Source organism: Sardina pilchardus, chromosome 9, assembly GCF_963854185.1.
Source record: "Sardina pilchardus chromosome 9, fSarPil1.1, whole genome shotgun sequence".
Lineage (NCBI taxonomy): Eukaryota > Metazoa > Chordata > Actinopteri > Clupeiformes > Clupeidae > Sardina > Sardina pilchardus.
In genome coordinates, this window is record NC_085002.1 from 5,632,151 (window position 1) to 5,652,746 (window position 20,596).

Sequence of the window (20,596 nt, forward strand, 5' to 3'; positions counted from 1 at the left end):
GGAGACCGAGAAGATCGGACCGAGCGAAGACAGCGCTTTCCGCAAAAAGCGCGGGGGACGTGGACAAGTTGGACATTTTTGGAAAATGGACACATTGGGGACACCCCGGTGAGACGGCGGACGCGTGGACACATTTTTGGGACGTTTAAGCCAGAGGGGGCCCCAGGGGACTCGAAAGTAGGAAGGGCTATTGGGGGACAAGGGAAACAATTTTCCCCAGGGACATTTAGGGTACAGGTCTGGGACATTTCGGATACATTTCAGGGACATGTAGCAATTTGGGATGCTATTGGGGCTCAGATGAAGCTAGAGATATGAAACTTTGCATATATCAAGGGGAGCATGTGAAGAAGGTCTGTGCCGATTTTCAGCTTCCTAGCTCCTTGTTAACCCCTGCCAATCCCCCTCCGAAGATTCGGTTTAACATTTTTGGTAGGTTTTTCCTTTGCAGTTTCTTTCCTGGGTGTCTCAGAGACACCAGCTTTGGAGCGTTTGTAGGGGGACTCAAGACGGTTAATAAATACTTGGTTGTGACCCTCTAGCACCTACCGTTTTTGCGTGGGAAGAGGAAAACCTCGTACACACGGGACCATTTATCTCCCCTTGTGAGCAACCCACCGAATCCAAACCGAGTCCAGTGTGTTTGGGGCATCCCTGTGTACAACATATGTGAATTTCAGGGTGATTGGACTTAAGGAAGTGTGATTTTCTAGCTTTTTAATAAAAGGGACATTCGGATTATATTAATAGGGGACATTTGGGGTGCTTTTGGGGCTCAGATGAAGCTAGATATATGAAACTTTGCACAGGTCATGGGGTGCATGTGCTGAGGGTCCCTGCCAATTTTCAGCTTCCTAGCTCCTTGTTAACCCCCGCCAATCCCCCTCCGAAGATTTGGTATAGAATTTTTGGTAGGTTTTTCCTTTGCAGTTTCTCTCCTGGGTGTCTCAGAGACACCAGCTTTAGAGCGTTTGTAGAGGGACTCAAGACGGTTAATAAATACATGGTTGTGACCCTCTAGCACCTACCGTTTTTGCGTGGGAAGAGGGAAACCTCGTACAAACGGGACCTTTTTTCTCCCCCTGTGAACACCCCAACGACTCCAAACTTAGTTCAGCGTGTTAGGGGCATCCCAGAGTACAACATATGTGAATTTCATGGTGATTGGACCAACAGAAGTGGGTGTTTTTGGCCCCACCAATCTACCTCTGAAGTTTATGTGTGCAACTTTTGGGACCCCCGCTGGGTTTCGAGGGCTCGGTTTCGGGGCAACTTACTACAGCAATCGGAATTGAAAAACAACTTTTTGTTGATTTTTAATGAATATTTTCCTAGAATAAATGAGTCCTGAACCTACATAAAGTGATCTATGAGCAAAATCTCACCTGTAGTAAGTAGCCAGCATGCATTGCAACTTACTACACCAATCAGAATTGTAAAAAACCTTTTTGTTGATTTTTAATGAATATTTTCCTAGAATAATTGAGTCCTGAACCTACATAAAGTGACCTATGAGCAAAATCTCACCTGTAGTAAGTAGCCAGCGCTTCCTGCAACTTACTACAGCAATCTGAATTGAAAAACAACTTTTTGTTGATTTTTTATGAATATTTTCCTAGAATAAATGAGTCCTGAACCTACATAAAGTGACCTATTGCAAAACCTCACCTGTAGTAAGTAGCCAGCATGCATTGCAACTTACTACAGCAATCTGAATTGAAAAACAACTTTTTGTTGATTTTTTATGAATATTTTCCTAGAATAAATGAGTCCTGAACCTACATAAATTGACCTATGAGCAAAACCTCACCTGTAGTAAGTAGCCAGCATGCATTGCAACTTACTACAGCAATTGGAATTGAAAAACAACTTTTTGTTGATTTTTAATGAATATTTTCCTAGAATAAATGAGTCCTGAACCTACATAAAGTGACCTATGAGCAAAACCTCACCTGTAGTAAGTAGCCAGCATACATTGCAACTTACTACAGCAATCAGAATTGTAAAAAACCTTTTTGTTGATTTTTAATGAATATTTTCCTAGAATAATTGAGTCCTGAACCTACATAAAGTGACCTATGAGCAAAATCTCACCTGTAGTAAGTAGCCAGCGCTTCCTGCAACTTACTACAGCAATCTGAATTGAAAAACAACTTTTTGTTGATTTTTTATGAATATTTTCCTAGAATAAATGAGTCCTGAACCTACATAAAGTGACCTATTGCAAAACCTCACCTGTAGTAAGTAGCCAGCATGCATTGCAACTTACTACAGCAATCTGAATTGAAAAACAACTTTTTGTTGATTTTTTATGAATATTTTCCTAGAATAAATGAGTCCTGAACCTACATAAAGTGACCTATGAGCAAAACCTCACCTGTAGTAAGTAGCCAGCATGCATTGCAACTTACTACAGCAATTGGAATTGAAAAACAACTTTTTGTTGATTTTTAATGAATATTTTCCTAGAATAAATGAGTCCTGAACCTACATAAAGTGACCTATGAGCAAAACCTCACCTGTAGTAAGTAGCCAGCATACATTGCAACTTACTACAGCAATCAGAATTGTAAAAAACCTTTTTGTTGATTTTTAATGAATATTTTCCTAGAATAATTGAGTCCTGAACCTACATAAAGTGACCTATGAGCAAAATCTCACCTGTAGTAAGTAGCCAGCGCTTCCTGCAACTTACTACAGCAATCTGAATTGAAAAACAACTTTTTGTTGATTTTTTATGAATATTTTCCTAGAATAAATGAGTCCTGAACCTACATAAAGTGACCTATTGCAAAACCTCACCTGTAGTAAGTAGCCAGCATGCATTGCAACTTACTACAGCAATCTGAATTGAAAAACAACTTTTTGTTGATTTTTTATGAATATTTTCCTAGAATAAATGAGTCCTGAACCTACATAAAGTGACCTATGAGCAAAACCTCACCTGTAGTAAGTAGCCAGCATGCATTGCAACTTACTAAAGCAATTGGAATTGAAAAACAACTTTTTGTTGATTTTTAATGAATATTTTCCTAGAATAAATGAGTCCTGAACCTACATAAAGTGACCTATGAGCAAAACCTCACCTGTAGTAAGTAGCCAGCATGCATTGCAACTTAATACAGCAATCAGAATTGAAAAAAAACCTTTTTGTTGATTTTTAATGAATATTTTCCTAGAATAATTGAGTCCTGAACCTACATAAAGTGACCTATGAGCAAAATCTCACCTGTAGTAAGTAGCCAGCACACCCTGCAACTTACTACAGCAATCAGAATTGAAAAAAACCTTTTTGTTGATTTTTAATGAATATTTTACTAGAATTAATGAGTCCTGAACCGACATAAAGTGACCTATGAGTAAAATCTCACCTGTAGTAAGTAGCCAGCATGTATTGCAACATGCTACAGCAATCAGAATTGAAAAATGCCTTTTTGTTGATTTTTAATGAATATGTTTCTAGAATAATTGAGTCCTGAACCTACATTATGTGACCTATGAGCAAAATCTCACCTGTAGTAGATAACAACTGTATATTGCAAGATACTACAGAAACCAGAATCAAAAAACGCTACTTTATTGACTTTCAGTGAATATTTTCTATATTCCAGTCCAGAAAAGGCTACCCCCTCACTGAGGAGTTAACCTAATAGCCGAAGCACGGCACGCTCTAAATGCGTCATTTGATGACGGTCCCTAACCCAGGCATCAGAACGAGTAGGCTTTTACAGGTTATTAGGGTTGTTTTTTGCATCGAGATAGAAACTGACAACAAATGTATGCTTTTCTTTTGAGACATGACAAGAGTGTGAACTGTATGTCTCGTTGATCTTGTTTCTAAACTGAAATCTGTGGGGAAACCCGAAAACGGGGAAAGTTAAAATTGAATATCGAGCGAATATCAAACGTCCGGCTAACTTCACCGCGCTGCCATAGCGTAGAAGTTACTGAAACGTTTGTAAAACTTAACCATGATAACCAACTTAGAAGGCCTACGAAATGGCTTGGGCAACGGTAGCAAGATAACTCGGTAGCAAGATAACATGATCAGGCGTGTTAACTTGCTACAATCATAATATAAATGGAGGAATTCAAGTGCCCTACACGTCACAGCTATTTAACAGATGGTTCGTGGTGTGACTAGATGAGTGGTAGACTGACAATTTTGCCGCCTAGTTTGTTGCTGGTTCGAATCTCACGTGGAGTTATGACTTTATTTAGGTAATAATTTTTCGATGGCATATTCATGATCCAGTGCACGTAGCCTACTACAACCAATTTTGACATTTAAAGATGTCATTCATATTTGTATTCGTTCGTCTCCCGTTTATATCAGAAAGTTGACAAATCAAGGTGCCACATCTGTCGAAGAAACGTCATCAATCGTGGAACGTCATCAAGGAAGCAAGTTGACACGGGAAGCCAGTTACCGTATAACACCATACTCTGTGACTAGTCCTAATTGTTTATGTCGCTTTGGATAAAAGCATCAGCTAAATGACTGTTAATGTAAATGTCAATGTCAGGTGATGAATATGGCACATGCTAAGAACAGTAGTGAATGAAGAATTACTGTCATTTCTTTCTCTCTGATTATGTCAGACAATGCTACCGAAGATGTTACACAGAAGAGGTATCACTCTTTATATTTTTGTAAAATAGCCGTGTCATTTCTTCCCATCTAGAAAGAGCAACCCATCTCACTCCCCCTCCAGCCTGAGCCCCAGGAGATAGCGCAGCTTCAGCCAGGGTCACATCTTCTGACTGAAGAGCTTATGTTGGTGTGCCAGTTTCTCTCCATTCTGTGAGGTGCTGTCCTCTCTGTTCTGTGAGGTGCTGTCTTCTCTGTTCCGTGAGCGTGAGGTTCCAGTTCTCTCTGTTCCGTGAGGTAACAGTCCTATCTCTTCCGTGAGGTCCAGTTCTCTCTGTTCCGTGAGGTCCAGTTCTCTCTGTTCTGTGAGGTTCCAGTTCTCTCTGTTCTGTGAGGGCCATTCATCTCGGAGATGGCTGAGAAGCAGCTCGAACTGATTGAGGCCAGGAAGGTGGCCCACCCCATGGAGTCCCCCATACACAGGCGCTTGCTCAGCGAACTGCTGCTCACGCACAAATGGTGAGGAAGATTACATTCACAACCAAGCCACACTCTGGCAATAGTTTCTTATTCTATAGTAATGGTGATCAATAAGACTTAGTTTTGACTTTATTTGTGATATTTCTTTATCTAATTTATTCATTGTAATTTGCATTGCTTGTATTTTTTAGACAGAGTTTATTCAAATATTATGGTGTGATGAGTTTTTTTTTACAAAGTGCCCATAATCAATCTACAAAATGGTTATAGCATGAAGTCTAGCACCCATGTCAGGAGACCATATGATCTGATTACCCAATGATGCACAGGTCAAAGTGCGTGGTTTGTGTGTACATGTAGTTATCATCACTGGACTGACTGATATCCCTCCTCAGAAACAGTGGACAGGTTTCTATGGTTACTATGCTTTATCATGAACCCGGTGCCAATTGTGCACACTCTCTCTCTCTCTCTCTCTCTCTCTCTCTCTCTCTCTCTCTGTCTGTCTGTCTGTCTCTCTCTCTCTCTCTGTCTGTATTTTATTTTGTTGGAACAGAAAATTGAGGGAAGGAGAAATAGTGATGATACTCTGCAGACGACATGATACTTTTTAAATAATGCTCGCATCTCTGTAATGGTTTATAGTTATCTAAGTGGTAGCTTACCTTGGTATTTGACTTTACACTTTTAAAAGTTATTTGACTTTGACTATTTATTTATATTGAAGACTTGCATGCAATCATATCACTAGCTGAATAAAACACACACACACACACACACACACACACACACACAAAAGTTACCAGGGATAAAGTGTCCCAATACAACAGATGACAGCAACAGGTTGTAGTGGTGACGTAGAGATGTGCAGCAAAAGAACAGCTTAACCAAACACAGGCCTCCAAACGCTAATGACACAAGAGAACAACAAAGGGGAGCAGCCAACTGTCTTTGTTTACGTGGAGTTCAGAGTGGCCTGAGTTCATTTGGCCAAGCAGTCAATCCATTTGGGGGATCAGGGAGAGAGTCTGTCCCAGAAACAGGCCTCTCGAGTTGGACTGCAGCGCAGCAGAACAGCCCTGAGCGGCTTGGATGTGCAGAGGTCAACCTGGGAAAAGCCAGGGCATATTATGCAGAGAGAGTTGTGAGCCAAGCCAGCAGATCTTTCCCTCTCTCTTTCTCTCTCTCTCTGTTCTGCTCTGTTCTTACACTATGTGCTCACAGACAGTTGTGTTTTTGTGTCAGTCTTGATTTTGTTGGGTTACTCATTTTTATTACACTTTTAATTCGAAGTGACCAAAAATATTGGGAGAGAGACTACATTTGTCTCCCTCTACAGTTAAATGCAGCACTTGCATCACTGCTTGGGCCTCATTCAGTCAGTAAAGCAATAGAGACTGGGTTGCATATTTTGCTCATACGCAGAGATTCAAATGTGATGACTGGTGAAAACAATTTAAGTTCATCAACATTAGTGGTTTGATGAAATTATGTTCAACATGAGCCACAAAAAATCCACCTTCATGAATGACATACTGTATGTGTGATGATGCTTTTATCAACATACACATGCTGCTTGCAGGGGACTGTTGCCAGGGGAGAGATCAGAACTTGAGAGAGTTCTAGATCAGAGGAGACTGGAGAAGTGCCGAGATCAGGACCAGCCCGTGTCAGACCTGGAGATGGAGCTGCGCAAGCACAGGGAGAGGCTACTCACAGTACGCTCATCAGGAATCCCATTCCCAACCACACGTCATTTAAAGCAACACTCAGGAGTTTTTTGTACCTTAGAATAATGTTATAACAAAATCATTGATTCATTAACTCGTAACAGGATGAACAGCACTTCTGTATTCACTTCATGGCCCTCTATCTGCTATAACCACACTAAGTTTATAGATCAGGTATGGATTTGTAGTTCAATGGAATGAGATATAAGAAACTACACATTTTATTTGCTTTGATGTCGCAATACATCAGACTTTCATAAAATCATGCAACATACTCCCCTCCCCTTATTTACAACTGCCATAAATTGATGTCTAATCACACATATGAATATGTAATACACAATAAGAGTGTGTGTGAAGGTGCGGCTTGTTTACTTTGTTTTGTTTTGTCTGGCAGTATGAGCTGGAGGAGCAGAGACGCAGGGAGAATCAGCGGAACCTTCCAGAATTTATCCGAGTGAGGGACAACCTCAGGCACATCCAAGTGTCGGGCCACTTACAGAACACACACACACACACTGCAAGATCAAGAAGACACTACAGATCAGGATTATGCTGAGTGTTCCTGAAAATTGTTGTATGTTTGTATTGTAATCACGCTGATGTACTGATGTTTAATTTCATTTCTGTTGTTCTCCTAAAACAAAATCTGTTTGTTTACACTGAAGACGTCCACACCCACATTGTTTTTAATGTAGCACATAAATGCGATAGCTTTATGATCTGCTGGATGTTTCTTTTTGACAGATAATAAAGATAAACATGACTTTTTATATCCCATCATGACTCTGGTGTTAAGCACATAATTGACAAAACAAAGAGATAATCTGCATAATAAAGTAGAAAACACATATGGACACTTTAAAAAAAAACATTTTAATAACCTGTAAAATATCCAAGGACACAATCATACTCAAACATATCAGGCCACTGGTTATGCAGAGTTGTATGTTTTTTTTGTTGCTGCTGTTGCATAATTCCATTTCAAATACATACATCCCACAGACAGGAGGACACCAAGCACAGTTTAAAGTCAGAGAGTGTGATCTGCACAGAGGTCTGCGTCCCAATCCCAGCGCTCCTCATTGCTGTGAGACCACTCTGGTTTGTATGTGCTAGGTAGGATGACCAAGATCACCAGTCAACCTCGTAGTGAACATTGGTGATGCCGTGTGGGTTTCTAGATCTGTCTAGATCCCTTTGGTGAAGAATGAGGTCAGTGATTGATATGAATCTGGTGAAATGGCATGGGGTGGGGGGGGGCGGTGGGGTTGGGCACATTTTCAAACAGCATTCATCTTTTCAACCCCCATTCAGCCCTTCCATAGCCCCCTGGGCCAACCTGTGCTTTTATATTTCACAGATAGGTGTGTGTGCTTTAAAACATTAGGGGTCTTTGTAAACAAAACATTCATACGCACACACACACACACGTGAGGCATCCAACAGCACACTTGAAGCAGGCGCGGAGGACTGGCAGGTGAACCCAGCCCCCTCTGAACCAGGACGGAGAAGCTGAAAACCCCCACAGCAACGACAGACTCACTCCAGCTCGGTAGTGATGGGTGGGGGTGGGGGTGGGGGTAGGGATGCACTGTGCTTCAGGAGCCGGAGCGGATCAGCCTTTCACATTAGAGACGCGAGATTCGGCCCACGTCCTCCTGACAACCACCTGGAGTCACCACTCTCCACTCCACTCCCCTCAGAGAGAGGGCTCCAGTCCAGTGACATGACCGCGTTTGTGGAGGGAGTGTCCAAAGTCCTCCATGTTATTAAATCATAACAGCAAACCCCGAGCTCCTGAAGCCCCAGAGACCCCGCCTACCCCACGTCTCCCGTAACATCTCCCAGCAGGACCCACATTCAAGGGCAGCAGCATCCACTCACCCACACAACAACTGAGGGGCCAAGCCCACACAATAACCGGACACAACAATAAATAAATAAATAACAACCATGGCAACGTGATACCCAGAGTCCACCCCAGGGAGTGGTGAAGAAGGGGGTGAGTGAGAGGTCAAAGGTCGGCGGTCAGGGGATGCCGTCCTTGCGCTGGCAGCACTGCGAGGGCGGCACGCTCCAGTCGTAGATGTAGGAGAGGCGCAGCTTGACCTCCTCCTTGCAGAGGCGTCCGTCGCGCTGCAGCGTCTGCTGCTTCTCCAGCATGTCCTCCAGGCTCTGCTTGTGCGTCACCAGGTACCTGTTGCTGCAGCCGCGCGACTTGTACTCGGTGTCGAAGCGCGGGTCGTGGAGCCGCTTGACGTCCACGGGCGCCAGCCAGGCGCCCAGCGACACGTCCTCGCTCTGCCACGTCTTCAGGTAGGCGGCGTTGAGGCGCACGTAGCGCACCAGGTCGGCCGAGAGCACGTAGCCGCCGCCCAGCGCGTACGGCAAGTAGTAGTCGCACAGCTCCCAGGTGCTCTCCTTCCACTTCCCGGCCGCCTTGACCCGGCCGCGGCCGGAGAAGAAGCCCCAGTAGAGGCGGTCGGGTCCGGTCGCCGCCGCCGCCGCCGCCGCCGCCGCCGCCGCGGCCTCGCGCGCCTTCAGCTCCTCCTTCAGCAGGTCCAGCCGGGCGAAGGTGTCGTCGTCGGCCTTGAGCACGTAGCGGAAGTCCACGCTGCGGTCCAGCCAGGAGTACATGTGCAGCAGCTTGGCCGTGAGGTTGTCGTAGGAGTCGCGCAGCTCGGGCAGCAGGAGGAGGTCGCGGTGGCGCGTGTGCTCCGTGCCCAGGCTCTGCAGCTCCTCGGGCGCCAGGCCCTCCGTGCCCACCACGAACAGCGCCAGCACGTCCGGGTCGCGCTGCGCCAGCCAGGTGCTGCGGATGATGCTGCGGCGCTCGGTGTACTTGGGGCCCGTGGTGATCAGCACCACCAGGAAGGCGGCGAGCTCTTTGGCACGAGGCGGCGCGGCATCACCGTGGTCGGCGGCGGCGGCGGCGATGGGCCGCGCCTCGGCGTGAGGGGCCTGGCCAGGGGAGTCTGTCTGCTTTAGCGTCTCGGAGGTGCACTTGGCCAGGAACACCAGCACCACAGCGAAGAGGCAGAGCACTCCGATCACCAGCGCAGTCTTGTGGCGGCTCACCAGGCGAACCAGATTCATGATGTTGCCTGAAAGAGACCAGAGTCTGTTGAGAATGCCTCCAGGAGGGCAGTCATGGGTGTTGCAAAGTAAAAGGTGAACACGTTGCAGCCGACTCAAGAAGACCAACAGTTTCTATCATGAACCATGTAAAGCCATTTACTTTTGCTGTACACCATCTACAAAGACTATGACAAATCATTATCGTCCAGCCACTGAGAAAAAGCTGACTTTACCCTCAATTCGGCAAAATAGCCAGAACTGAATGGACTTCACTGGACAAGAGTTCGCATTCTATAAAACGAATCTGAACGCCAGAAACTAATTTATGGAGATGAGGATATTAGAGTAAAATGTATACAGCCACAATGACAAGGTAAAGTGTGTATTTTTTCGTCTCTATCATAGCCGTCATACTGCACAAACTATGTTTCACTATTTCAACTACTTTTTTCAATACAATATATTAACATAGAGCTCTCAATCTACCCACAGACTTGTGGCCCAATGGTATAGCAAGAAGATGAAGATTAGCTCCGCTACTGTAGGAAATTAGCTATTTGTCCATCTGGATATCTGACAAAGCCAATACACAGCAGCTTTGCCTTCGTATTACCACTTGACGTGAACCCTATGAAATCTAACTAAAATGAACATATCTGATCTGACCATAAGAAAGCTCGGCAGACAAAGAAGTGCGGATCAACTAAATGTTCATTAAAGAGCGTTACACATTAATGTTGAATAACATTAAGCTACCTTAAACAAATCTAGCAATGCTTACTAGCTAACATGCTAACTAGTCAGGCTAACACAGTCGAATGTAAATAAACGTGAGGACAAAGATTTGCACTGTACCTGGCAGTGACAAACAACATTAACGAAACATATAACGTTGGAAGATGTTACATATAGTGATGAGGTTTCATTGTGCATCCATGGAGAAAGAAGCTAATGCAACTACGATGGCTCGGAAGCTGGCTACAGCTAGTTAATGAAGACTAGCAACTTGCTAGTTCAGTTAGCTAGTGATTTCGCTAAACCAACTGAGATATAAGATAACACTTCAGATTGTATAAATATCGCCGCGCATGTTAAAGCCTTTGGCAAGTTTCTTCCCCCATGGCCAGTCAATCACCACAATATTGGGGGTAAAACGAACGGCAGGCAAAGGGCAGCGAACAGGGGCTGCATCTACGTTGCATTATCCTGACAGTCCCAACATATGTAGATCCATCGCTGCTGACTTGTACGTTGGACCCACTCCCAGCCTGTGCCCTGCCAGCAGACATCTCTCTCCTTAGCGATGACGCAGACGCTGTTCAGCAGAATTACAAGCGCTTCTATTTGCATAGTGCGCCATCTCGTGGATGAACACGATGGTTGTGGAATCTGTTGTAATCAGGCACTGCATCCCTTCATAGATTTAATAAATTGATTACTTTGTATCAGGCTTTGTTGTAGCCTATCAAAGAAACGTCGCGCTGTAGAATCATTATTTATTTTGTATCGGCGTTGTTGCTATGATACCATTGTTAAATAGAATTCTCCTGGTATGGTGTTTGTTGGTTTCCCCTGGAATGATTCTCCCACTCTGGTGTTGAAAGCATTTCTACAGTTCTACAACCATGGACGGCAACAAGGCCAATGACTTGGCGACAGATTTTAACAATCATTTCAAAGACAACCTACAGCGTCAGCTTTTGTACGTGATGTTTTTAAGATCTCTACTTATGGTAGCTGTTTATGGTGAGATCAGGCAGCATGATGTTGTATGTCCCTTATGCCATATACAGCAGGAAACAGAGTGAAGATTTCTTGGCTCCTGCCACCCGCCTGCTGAAGAAGAAACAACAGGCAAATGACGTCCATCAGGCCATGCTGGCCGTCAAAGAAGTGGGAGACGATTGATGTCATAGTCTACATTTTACTCATTTTATTTCCATTTTCCTGATGTGTTCTGGTAGCTGTGCAAATAATGCATAATTATTTCGATTAGATTAGATTAGATTAAACTTTTTTTTGTCATTGTGCAGAGTAGAAGTAGCATATTACAAGTGCAAAAAAGCAGAAAAGTGCAACGAGAACAGTAGTGTATAAACAGTATATGACAGTGTTATACAGTTAAGCAAGTTCAATGGTTTACAGCAAGGATATGTAAATTCCTTTAATGAATTGCATGGTAAAACATCTGTTTAACTTGTAGGCCTAGAGCATGAGTCAACTGTTGTTTGAAATATGTTATGAGCAATTTCATTTATCAACAAACCTCTAAAATGTGTATGCATTTAATCCCAAAAGGATGCTATCCTCATTCATATTTATTGGTATGACAAAACCTCACAGCTTGCGCCTCAAGAAAGTCACCCTGTGATGTGAGACAGTACACCTGGCACATCCGCTCCTTGTGTGTCCGTAGGACTTCAACATGACTGCAGGAAACCAGCAGCTGAGAAGGGAAGAGCTGAGAGTCAAGGAGGCCGAGATCAAGGGTCATCTAATGAAATTTGATCAGTTTCTTAAGGTGTGTTCGTGTGCCCCATATACAGTAATAATTGATCCTAACTGCATTGTGTGCTTGCACTTATCGTAAACAAGATGGAACAATAAGGTTGGTTTATTTCTCAGGAATCACAGTCAGATTGCAAACCCCGCTCATGTGTTTGTGTGGCTAACAGTGGCCGATGACTGCATACATTATATTGTATGCAGCGGGTTAGGACATCTACCCTTTTCCTTGAATATGATCCAGCTCGGTTTCAGTGTTTTATTTGTTTGATTGAAACCTGCTGTAGGAAATCCTTAGAAGTCTGGGGAGCCTCCAGAGCTTAGCCTTATACTATATAAAAACAATGGCCTACAATAATTAACAGTGCGCAATTTCAAAAAGTTGGTCAGACTACAGTAGGGAGAATAGCAATATAAACAATAAACAATATAAATTCAAGCAATAACCTAATGAAAAAAATAAATCCTTGTTTAATGTTAGTGCATGCATTGTGTGATCGTGATTGTGATTGGACGCTGGTCTGATTGTGATTGTGATTGTGATTGTGATTGGGCGCTGGTCTGATTGTGATTGTGATTGTGATTGTGATTGGGCGCTGGCCTGATTGTGATTGTGATATTGTGATTGGGCGCTGGCCTGATTGTGATTGTGATATTGTGATTGGGCGCTGGCCTGATTGTGATTGTGATATTGTGATTGGGCGCTGGCCTGATTGTGATTGTGATATTGTGATTGGGCGCTGGCGTCCCGTCAGGAGAACGAGATGAAGCGCGTGCGGGCCATGAAGAAGGCGGAGCACGAGCGCCAGCTGGCGCAGCAGAAGGGGGCGGAGCTGCGGGCCCTCGAGGTGGACCTGCAGGTGCTCACGCAGGAGAGGGACCGGCTGGCCACGCTCGCCAAGAAGAACGAGATCTACCCGGACTATCTGCTCAAAGTGGTCAGGCTGTGCAAGCAGGTAATGCATGCAGGGGGAGGGCACAGAGGGGCCACAGGTGAGTAGAGGTGGGAATGGATAGATAGATAGATAGATAGATAGATAGATAGATAGATAGATAGATAGATACTTTATTGATCCCCAAGGGGAAATTCAAGAAACAGGGATGACAGGTGGGACCAGATATGGCTGTGTGTGTGTGTGTGTGTGTGTTTGTGTCTCTGTGTGTCTGTGTGTCTGTGTGTGTCTGTGTGTTTGTCTGTGTGTGTGTTTGACCAAGGAAACTGAGGGTTATCTCACAAAGCAAGATCACTGTATGAAGTAAAAATCCGGAAGACATTTTCAACTGAAATACAGAATGTGATTAAAACAAACACCTTGTAAGACACATCACAAACATGAAAAAAAAGAGAGACAAAAGTAATCAGTTTCCTCTGATATGCCGTTCATGGCAAGAGGGCTTAAGTAGCCTACGTTGTCCTCAAAGATAGTGATTCTAAAGCCAACACTCAGAACAGGCATGTCTAGCTAGAGCACGTGAGCTGTTCCCATTGACTCCGGTACATCTCTCACAGTCCCACGCCAAACACACAGGTGGATTGGCTCTCCCAGTACTCAGTGTCCTTTTCCGTCTTCTCTCGCCGCCGTCCAGTTTGACGAGCCTCGGCAGGTGATGTCCCGCTTCGACACGCTGGTCCAGACGCGCGCCGACCTGCTGCGGCACTCCAAGGAGGGCGAGGCGTCGGTCAACCGGGCCCTGGCCCAGCAGGCGCAGTACATCGAGCAGGGCGAGGACCGCATCATCAACTACAACAACCAGCTGGCCCTGCTGCAGACAGAGCTGGACGCCGTCACCAGCCAGGTCGTGCTGTGGGTGAGTCCAACACCAGCCAGCAGGGGGCACAACAGCTAATCGCAATAACTCACCACACACAATACCATGCCTGATGAAGGGCTTGGATCCAAAACGTTACACGTGGTGATAAACCATAAACTAAGGAGCATATTCTGGTGTGCGGATTTATCGTTCTTTCCTGAGTCCAATACCAGCCAGCAGGGGGCGCAACAGCTAATCACAATAACTCACCAAACCAATGTGACCTACGTTTATATGAGAAGGGCCCCCATGTCAATGCAGGGCCCCTGGAGTAGTTGTAATCTCCCCCAACCTCATGGTGTTCTTGTGAGAGTCTTGTGGCAGGTCTGCCGGATCTCCCCAGCTCAGGTGTGCTCAGGGTCAGGTGTCCTCAAGGACCAGGGTTGCCTCTCATTTGGTCTTTTACACATCCTCCCTTCCTTCCTCGTTCCTCGTCCTCACTGATCTACATAAAGAATGATAGGCGGCAACAATGGGATAGTCTATCCAGTGTTAGTTATAGATCAGTGGGAACGAGCCTGGAGGACCGAGGATCGAGGAGAGATGTTGAGAGGCACCCCAGGTGTCAGGTCAGGTGTACTCAAAGCCAGTTGTTGTCAGGGGCCAGGTGTGATCCAGGACTAGGTATGCTCAGGGCCAGGTGATCTCAGGGGCCAGGTGTGCTAAAGGCCAGGTGATCTGAGGCCCAGGTGTGTTCCAGGACTAGGTATGCTCAAGGCCAGGTGATCAGGGAGCAGGTGTGCTCTGGGACCAGGTGATCAGGGAGCAGGTGTGCTCTGGGACCAGGTGATCATAGGGGCTCAGGTGTATGGCTCCTCTCTCATGCCTTCCTGTCCTGTCTTCCCATCAGGAGTCCAGGTGGGTGCACATACAGAACACGGCCGCCAAGAAGACCCTGCTGCTGGGCACCATCAAGATGGCCACCCTCAACCTCTTCGTGTCCATGTGTGGCAAAGCCAAACAGCACAAGGGCATGTCTCCAGAGGACACCGGAGAGCAGCTCAGTCAGGTAGGATGCTGTATCATGCAACACCTAAGACTATCATTACAGCAGCTCAGTCAGGTAGGATGCTATATCATACAACACCTAAGACTATCACTACAGCAGCTCAGTCAGGTAGGACGCTATAACATACAACACCTAAGACTATCATTACAGCAGCTCAGTCAGGTAGGACGCTATAAGGTAAGGTAAGGTAAGGTAACTTTTATTGTACCCAAGGGTAGATTTGGTTGCAGGTAAAAAGAGTAGGCTGCTTACACACATATAGAAAACATTAATGACATTGACAAAAAACAGGAAGACATTGACATAACAGTGGCAACAGTGCTCCAGACTTAGAGACATGGTTAAATCTCTAAAATGTAAATAAATATATAATTAATTCAGGGGATAAAATACAGAATAACAGATTCTCGCAGCTAAGCCAGAATAAGTAATAAATATATAAATACATTAAGAAGGCTGTGAAGTCAATAAGTTAGATAAATGAGTGTGTAATCTAATAGCCTAAATGTTATTTAATATTATGACAGCTGAGGGAACAAAACTGCATCTGTATCTTTTAGTTTTGCAGGCAGGCATTTTGTACCTGCGGCCTGATGGGAGAGGCTGAAATTCGCTGTGTAGTGGGTGGGATCTATCATCTAAGATTGACCCAACTAGCCTCTGTAGCTGCCTGCTGTGTAGGGACTCCAGGCTCAGATGTGGCTCTCCAATCAGCCTACTAGCCCACCTCACAATTTGGTTAAGGGAATTTTTATTTTTCAGGGGTAGGTTGCTGAACCAAGAGACCAGGTTAAATGAGATGACAGATTCAGTGAAGCAGTGAAAAAACATAGTGAGCAACTTTCCCCTTTTTGTATGCAGCCTCACAGTTTGCCTCAAAGTTTAACATACAACACCTAAGACTATCACTACAGCAGCTCAGTAATGCAGGACGCTATATCATACAACACCTAAGACTATCACTACAGCAGCAGTAATGCAGGACGCTATATCATACAACACCTAAGACTATCACTACAGCAGCTCAGTAATGCAGGACGCAATAACATACAACACCTAAGACTATCACTACAGCAGCAGTAATGCAGGACGCTATAACATACAACACCTAAGACTATCACTACAGCAGCAGTAATGCAGGACGCTATAACATACAACACCTAAGACTATCACTACAGCAGCAGTAATGCAGGACGCTATAACATACAACACCTAAGACTATCACTACAGCAGCTCAGTAATGCAGGACGCTATAACATACAACACCTAAGACTATCACTACAGCAGCAGTAATGCAGGACGCTGTAATATATAACACCTAAGACTATCACTACAGCAGCAGTAATGCAGGATGCTATAACATACAACACCTAAGACTATCACTACAGCAGCTCAGTAATGCAGGACGCTGTAATATATAACACATAAGACTATCACTACAGCAGCAGTAATGCAGGACGCTATAACATACAACACCTAAGACTATCACTACAGCAGCAGTAATGCAGGACGCTATAACATACAACACCTAAGACTGTCACTACAGCAGCAGTAATGCAGGACGCTATAACATATTTAACCACCTAATTGTGCCTGTTGAGGTGTCCACGACCATGGCAGTCTTGACAGGGGCAAGAAGGAGGTGGTCATTCCCAGCCACATTCCCCCTCCGGACAATTGCACTCATTGATGCCTTTATTCCTACTGCACTCTACCTTTTGAACATTTTCCTGGAATTGTTGTTGTTGTTAGATTTGCTTTAAAAAGATGTAAAAGTTTACCAAGACGCTTTGGTTAAATAGCGTCAGCCAAATGTATTTAACCTAAGAGCATCACTGCAGAACCTGAGTAAAGTAGGACCCTAGAACAGGGTATCACTGCAACAGTTCAGCAACATGTCACCGATGAACAACGGAGTGAGCGGATGCAAAACTATGCAGGAATTGTAGATCCTTCAAACAGTTCCATTCCACTGCAGAATTCTGCCACAGCTCAGAGAGGCAGCAATTAGATTGGTATACTAAAGTGGATGTTTAAAAAGCTTGAGGGACCAAACTGTAGGTTGCTTATAGAAAACAAATACAGATGCGCTTTAATCATAAGACTGCGTAACAGAGCCGGAGGCCATCAATATCCTCCCTTGGATGCAGTGTTCATACAATAAGTTGCTTTGGACAAAAGCGTCTGCCAAGTACCATAGACATGGAAGCTAGTTCTAGTTAGACCAGCCGGTAAAGTATGTGTTTGCCTTATGTTTCCAGATCCAGTCCTTCCTGCTGAATCTGATCGGCATCATGGACGAGCTCCACAAGCTGGACCACAAATAGTAGCGCTGAGGGAGGGTGGAGGAGAGCACCAACCATCACCTCAAAGCTACGCCCAACCCCATCTACCACCCCTACTCCCAACACTAAACCAGACCTCCTCTACCGGCCCTACTCCCAACGCTAAACCAGACCTCCTCTATCACCCATACTCCCAACGCTACGCCCCAACCCCATCAACCGCCCCTACTCCCAACACTAAGGGGTTAGTTCCAACCCCATCTCCCAACACTAAATCCAATCAAATCTACCACACCTACTCCCAATGCTACCTGGTTGTTCCAACCCAATCTACAATGCTAAACCAGACCTCCTCTACCACCACACCCTCAATCCTACACCAAAGCCCATCCACCACGCAAAGATCAACCGACCCCCAGCCCTACCACCCAAACCTCAAAACTGAGCTGCCTTTTTGGGCTATATATTCCAGAAGTCACACTCATCTACACAGAAATATATTAAACACACCATTTGACAGCAGCAGTGAGAAGTCTGTTTGGACACAAGAATGACAAAGCAGGTAGAGTCATGTTTCTTTTTATTGACCAAATGTGATGGCGCTGTTCTACAGTTCTTACTGAAATATCAGGCGGGGACAGGATCGAATGATGAGGTTAACCAAGGAATGTGGTATGGAGACCGTGTGTGTGTGTGTGTGTGTGTGTGTGTGTGTGTAGTCCCAGGGCTATGGCCTGACGGTACCATGATAGAGTGTGAGGAGGTGCTGAATACTGGACTCTTAACTACACCTGTGAAGTTCTTTGGGTACAAGATACAGAAAGGAACTGGGTTAACAATTAGACAAATGGTTTCCTATGGTACTTTATAGGACAGACACAAGGAAACTCAAAAAGGGGAAGAAAAAAAAAACATTTCTAACTAGAGCATTTCATTTTCATACACGTACGCAAGGACCACAAATCACTTTGGGAGACTTTTTCCAACCCAGCTGACACTTTTTTTTTTTACCTCTTCATCTTCTTCCTTTCCCCTCCAAACATGAATTAATCAAGATGGGGAAGGATGTTAACATTTCATTATGGTAGACATTCCAAACAAACCAACCAACCAACCAAACATCTGTCAACGCAGGCTCCAAGACTAACGTCCCTCTATTGCTCTTGCAGCTACGGTTCACCTGCAGTTTACATGATTCAAGTAATTACGCCACAATAAGTCTCGGTCTGCTCAGTGTGAACAGAGCACCTCTTCCCAAAACTCTGTCCGTTTCATCCCTCCCCTGGATAAGTCACCGGGATTGCGCCGGAAGTTCGGAGGACAACACTCACAGGCATCCAGAGCAGGGAAAACATAATTTAAGAGAAAAATCATGAAATGAGAGATATATAGCAGGTAAATAAAAACATGACACATAAAACACAAAAACACAGAAAACACCAGTGACACTACTGAGAGTTGGGGAAAGACCACGACTACTAGAGGAGGGGGGGTTAGTGTGAAACCTGTTTAACTGCCACAAGAAACCAGGAGCCATCTTAGTTAGTCTCTCTGGTTTCCTACAACACAGGGATAGTGTTTCTCTATTGCACTAAAAAATAAAACAGTTTCAGTAAAACAGTACACTTGTCAGCATTTAAATGAGGATGTTCTATTACAATACCTTATATTTTAAAAGCAAATGTAACTAAAAAAAAAGAAAAAGAAAATAAAAACATTCAGTGAAAATACAAATTGATAATGGCAAAATATAATAATTCTAAATACCAACGTCTTAAAAAGTTTCATTTTTTTTCTCTAAAATTGTTAAATAGTATGTGTAAAACCAGTTAAAGCTGAGCCAGGTCTGTTTTATAAAAGAAACGCAGCAGTTTCCTTGAAATCCTTACAGGTGTGCCAACGAGGTGATTGGGTGGAAGGAGGCGTTAGGGGTGGGATTGGGTGGGTGGGTTTATGTGTGTGTGAGAGAGTGTGGAGGGGGGGGTGTGGTGTGGTCTCATGTGCCCCCTCCCTCCCCATGCCCCCCCACCACCACCACATCCCTCCTCCAGCGTACAGGCTCATAGGTACGGGTACTGAGTCAGTCTGCGGGGGCTCAGCTGGTACCCGCCGTAGGCGGCGTCGACGCGGGCGCCCGCTCCGCTCACGTAGGCGTGCCCAGGGAAGCTCTGCTGGTACTGGGCCGGGAGCCCGTGCACCACGCCGGCCACGGGGTCCTTGACGAGGCCGGCGGGGTAGTGGGCGGCGGCGTTGGCGGCGGCGGCGGCGGCACGGGCGGGCGAGGCGGCGCTGCTGCTGCTGTGGACGAGCAGCTGCTCCATGGCGTGCGAGGCGGACGCCAGCGCGGCCGACGCCGGGTACGTGTAGAGGCTGGACGCCGCCGTGCTGAAGGGCACCACCGCCTCCGCCAGCCGGTAGTGCGGGTGCACGTGGGACGAGGAGGACGAGGAGGAGGACGAGGAGGAGGACGTGGGGGGGACGCCCGCCGGCGGGTAGGTGTGCTGCCGACGAAGAGAGCCGCCGCCTCCACTGCCGCCGCCGCCGCCGCCACCGCGCTCCTGAGACGAGGAGGACGATGAGGAGGAGGAGGAAGAGGAGGACACCAGAGTGGGCTGTCGGGGAGAGACAAGTTTAAGTGACGAGCCAGACTCCACTACTCTGCACGGCCCACTATTGACGGCCTGCAGCCAACTCTCTGGCTTCTGCATACACAGGACATGAGGGAGTAAAGGGCCGCTCACACCAACAACAATAACTACAACGATAACGGTAGAAAAATAAATGTTCTCGTTAACATGAATGAGAACATTCACACATAAGCTATAACGATAACGTCATTAACGATATCGTTGAGGATCACTCTCATAGCGATTTTGAGAGTGATAAAAAACAGAATTCTTCAAATCAATACAAGAAAGACAGGCTCTATCGATGGTCAGTGTGGATGCGTTCATTGTATGGTTAGAGTTATCTTTATAGTTTCCGTTCCTGGTGTGAATGGCCCTTTAGTCTAGCTAGGCTAGCTAGGCTACACAGCTTCCTGAGGTGCATTCAAATCTGCAAACTTAGGCCAACGGAACACTTTTCCGTTAGCCATTTGTTT

At 45.3% G+C, this 20,596-nt stretch overlaps 4 protein-coding genes across 7 annotated transcripts in view; 2 read left to right on the forward strand and 2 right to left on the reverse strand.

The window, feature by feature from the left end:
* The first annotated feature begins 4,991 nt into the window (after window positions 1–4,991).
* On the forward strand, window positions 4,992–7,361 carry LOC134092502 (protein FAM107B-like). The gene is made up of 3 exons (XM_062545395.1): window positions 4,992–5,110; window positions 6,654–6,789; window positions 7,199–7,361. The coding sequence occupies exons 1-3, from the start codon at window positions 5,004–5,006 to the stop codon at window positions 7,358–7,360; spliced, it is 405 nt and encodes a 134-aa protein (XP_062401379.1). The 5' UTR covers window positions 4,992–5,003; the 3' UTR covers window position 7,361.
* A 295-nt stretch (window positions 7,362–7,656) lies between these two features.
* Window positions 7,657–11,186, reverse strand: b3galt6 (UDP-Gal:betaGal beta 1,3-galactosyltransferase polypeptide 6). Its single transcript, XM_062545394.1, has 2 exons — window positions 10,738–11,186; window positions 7,657–9,908 (listed from the first exon to the last, which is right to left on the reverse strand). Exon 2 carries the CDS (start codon window positions 9,898–9,900, stop codon window positions 8,833–8,835), a length of 1,068 nt encoding a protein of 355 aa, XP_062401378.1. The 5' UTR covers window positions 9,901–9,908; window positions 10,738–11,186; the 3' UTR covers window positions 7,657–8,832.
* A 298-nt stretch (window positions 11,187–11,484) lies between these two features.
* On the forward strand, window positions 11,485–18,015 carry LOC134092457 (coiled-coil domain-containing protein 42-like). Its single transcript, XM_062545329.1, has 7 exons — window positions 11,485–11,584; window positions 11,676–11,775; window positions 12,299–12,403; window positions 13,143–13,343; window positions 13,975–14,196; window positions 15,050–15,208; window positions 17,470–18,015. The coding sequence occupies exons 1-7, from the start codon at window positions 11,508–11,510 to the stop codon at window positions 17,533–17,535; spliced, it is 930 nt and encodes a 309-aa protein (XP_062401313.1). The 5' UTR covers window positions 11,485–11,507; the 3' UTR covers window positions 17,536–18,015.
* Window positions 18,016–19,505: 1,490 nt separating this feature from the next.
* Window positions 19,506–20,596, reverse strand: part of hipk1b (homeodomain interacting protein kinase 1b) — a 14,813-nt gene continuing 13,722 nt past the window's right edge. For all 4 annotated transcript variants that reach the window (XM_062545399.1, XM_062545397.1, XM_062545398.1 and 1 more), the window contains one exon: window positions 19,506–20,105. In XM_062545399.1, coding sequence (XP_062401383.1) covers window positions 19,554–20,105 — 552 coding nt within the window. In that variant the 3' untranslated portion in view covers window positions 19,506–19,553. The remainder of the gene's footprint in view (window positions 20,106–20,596) is intronic.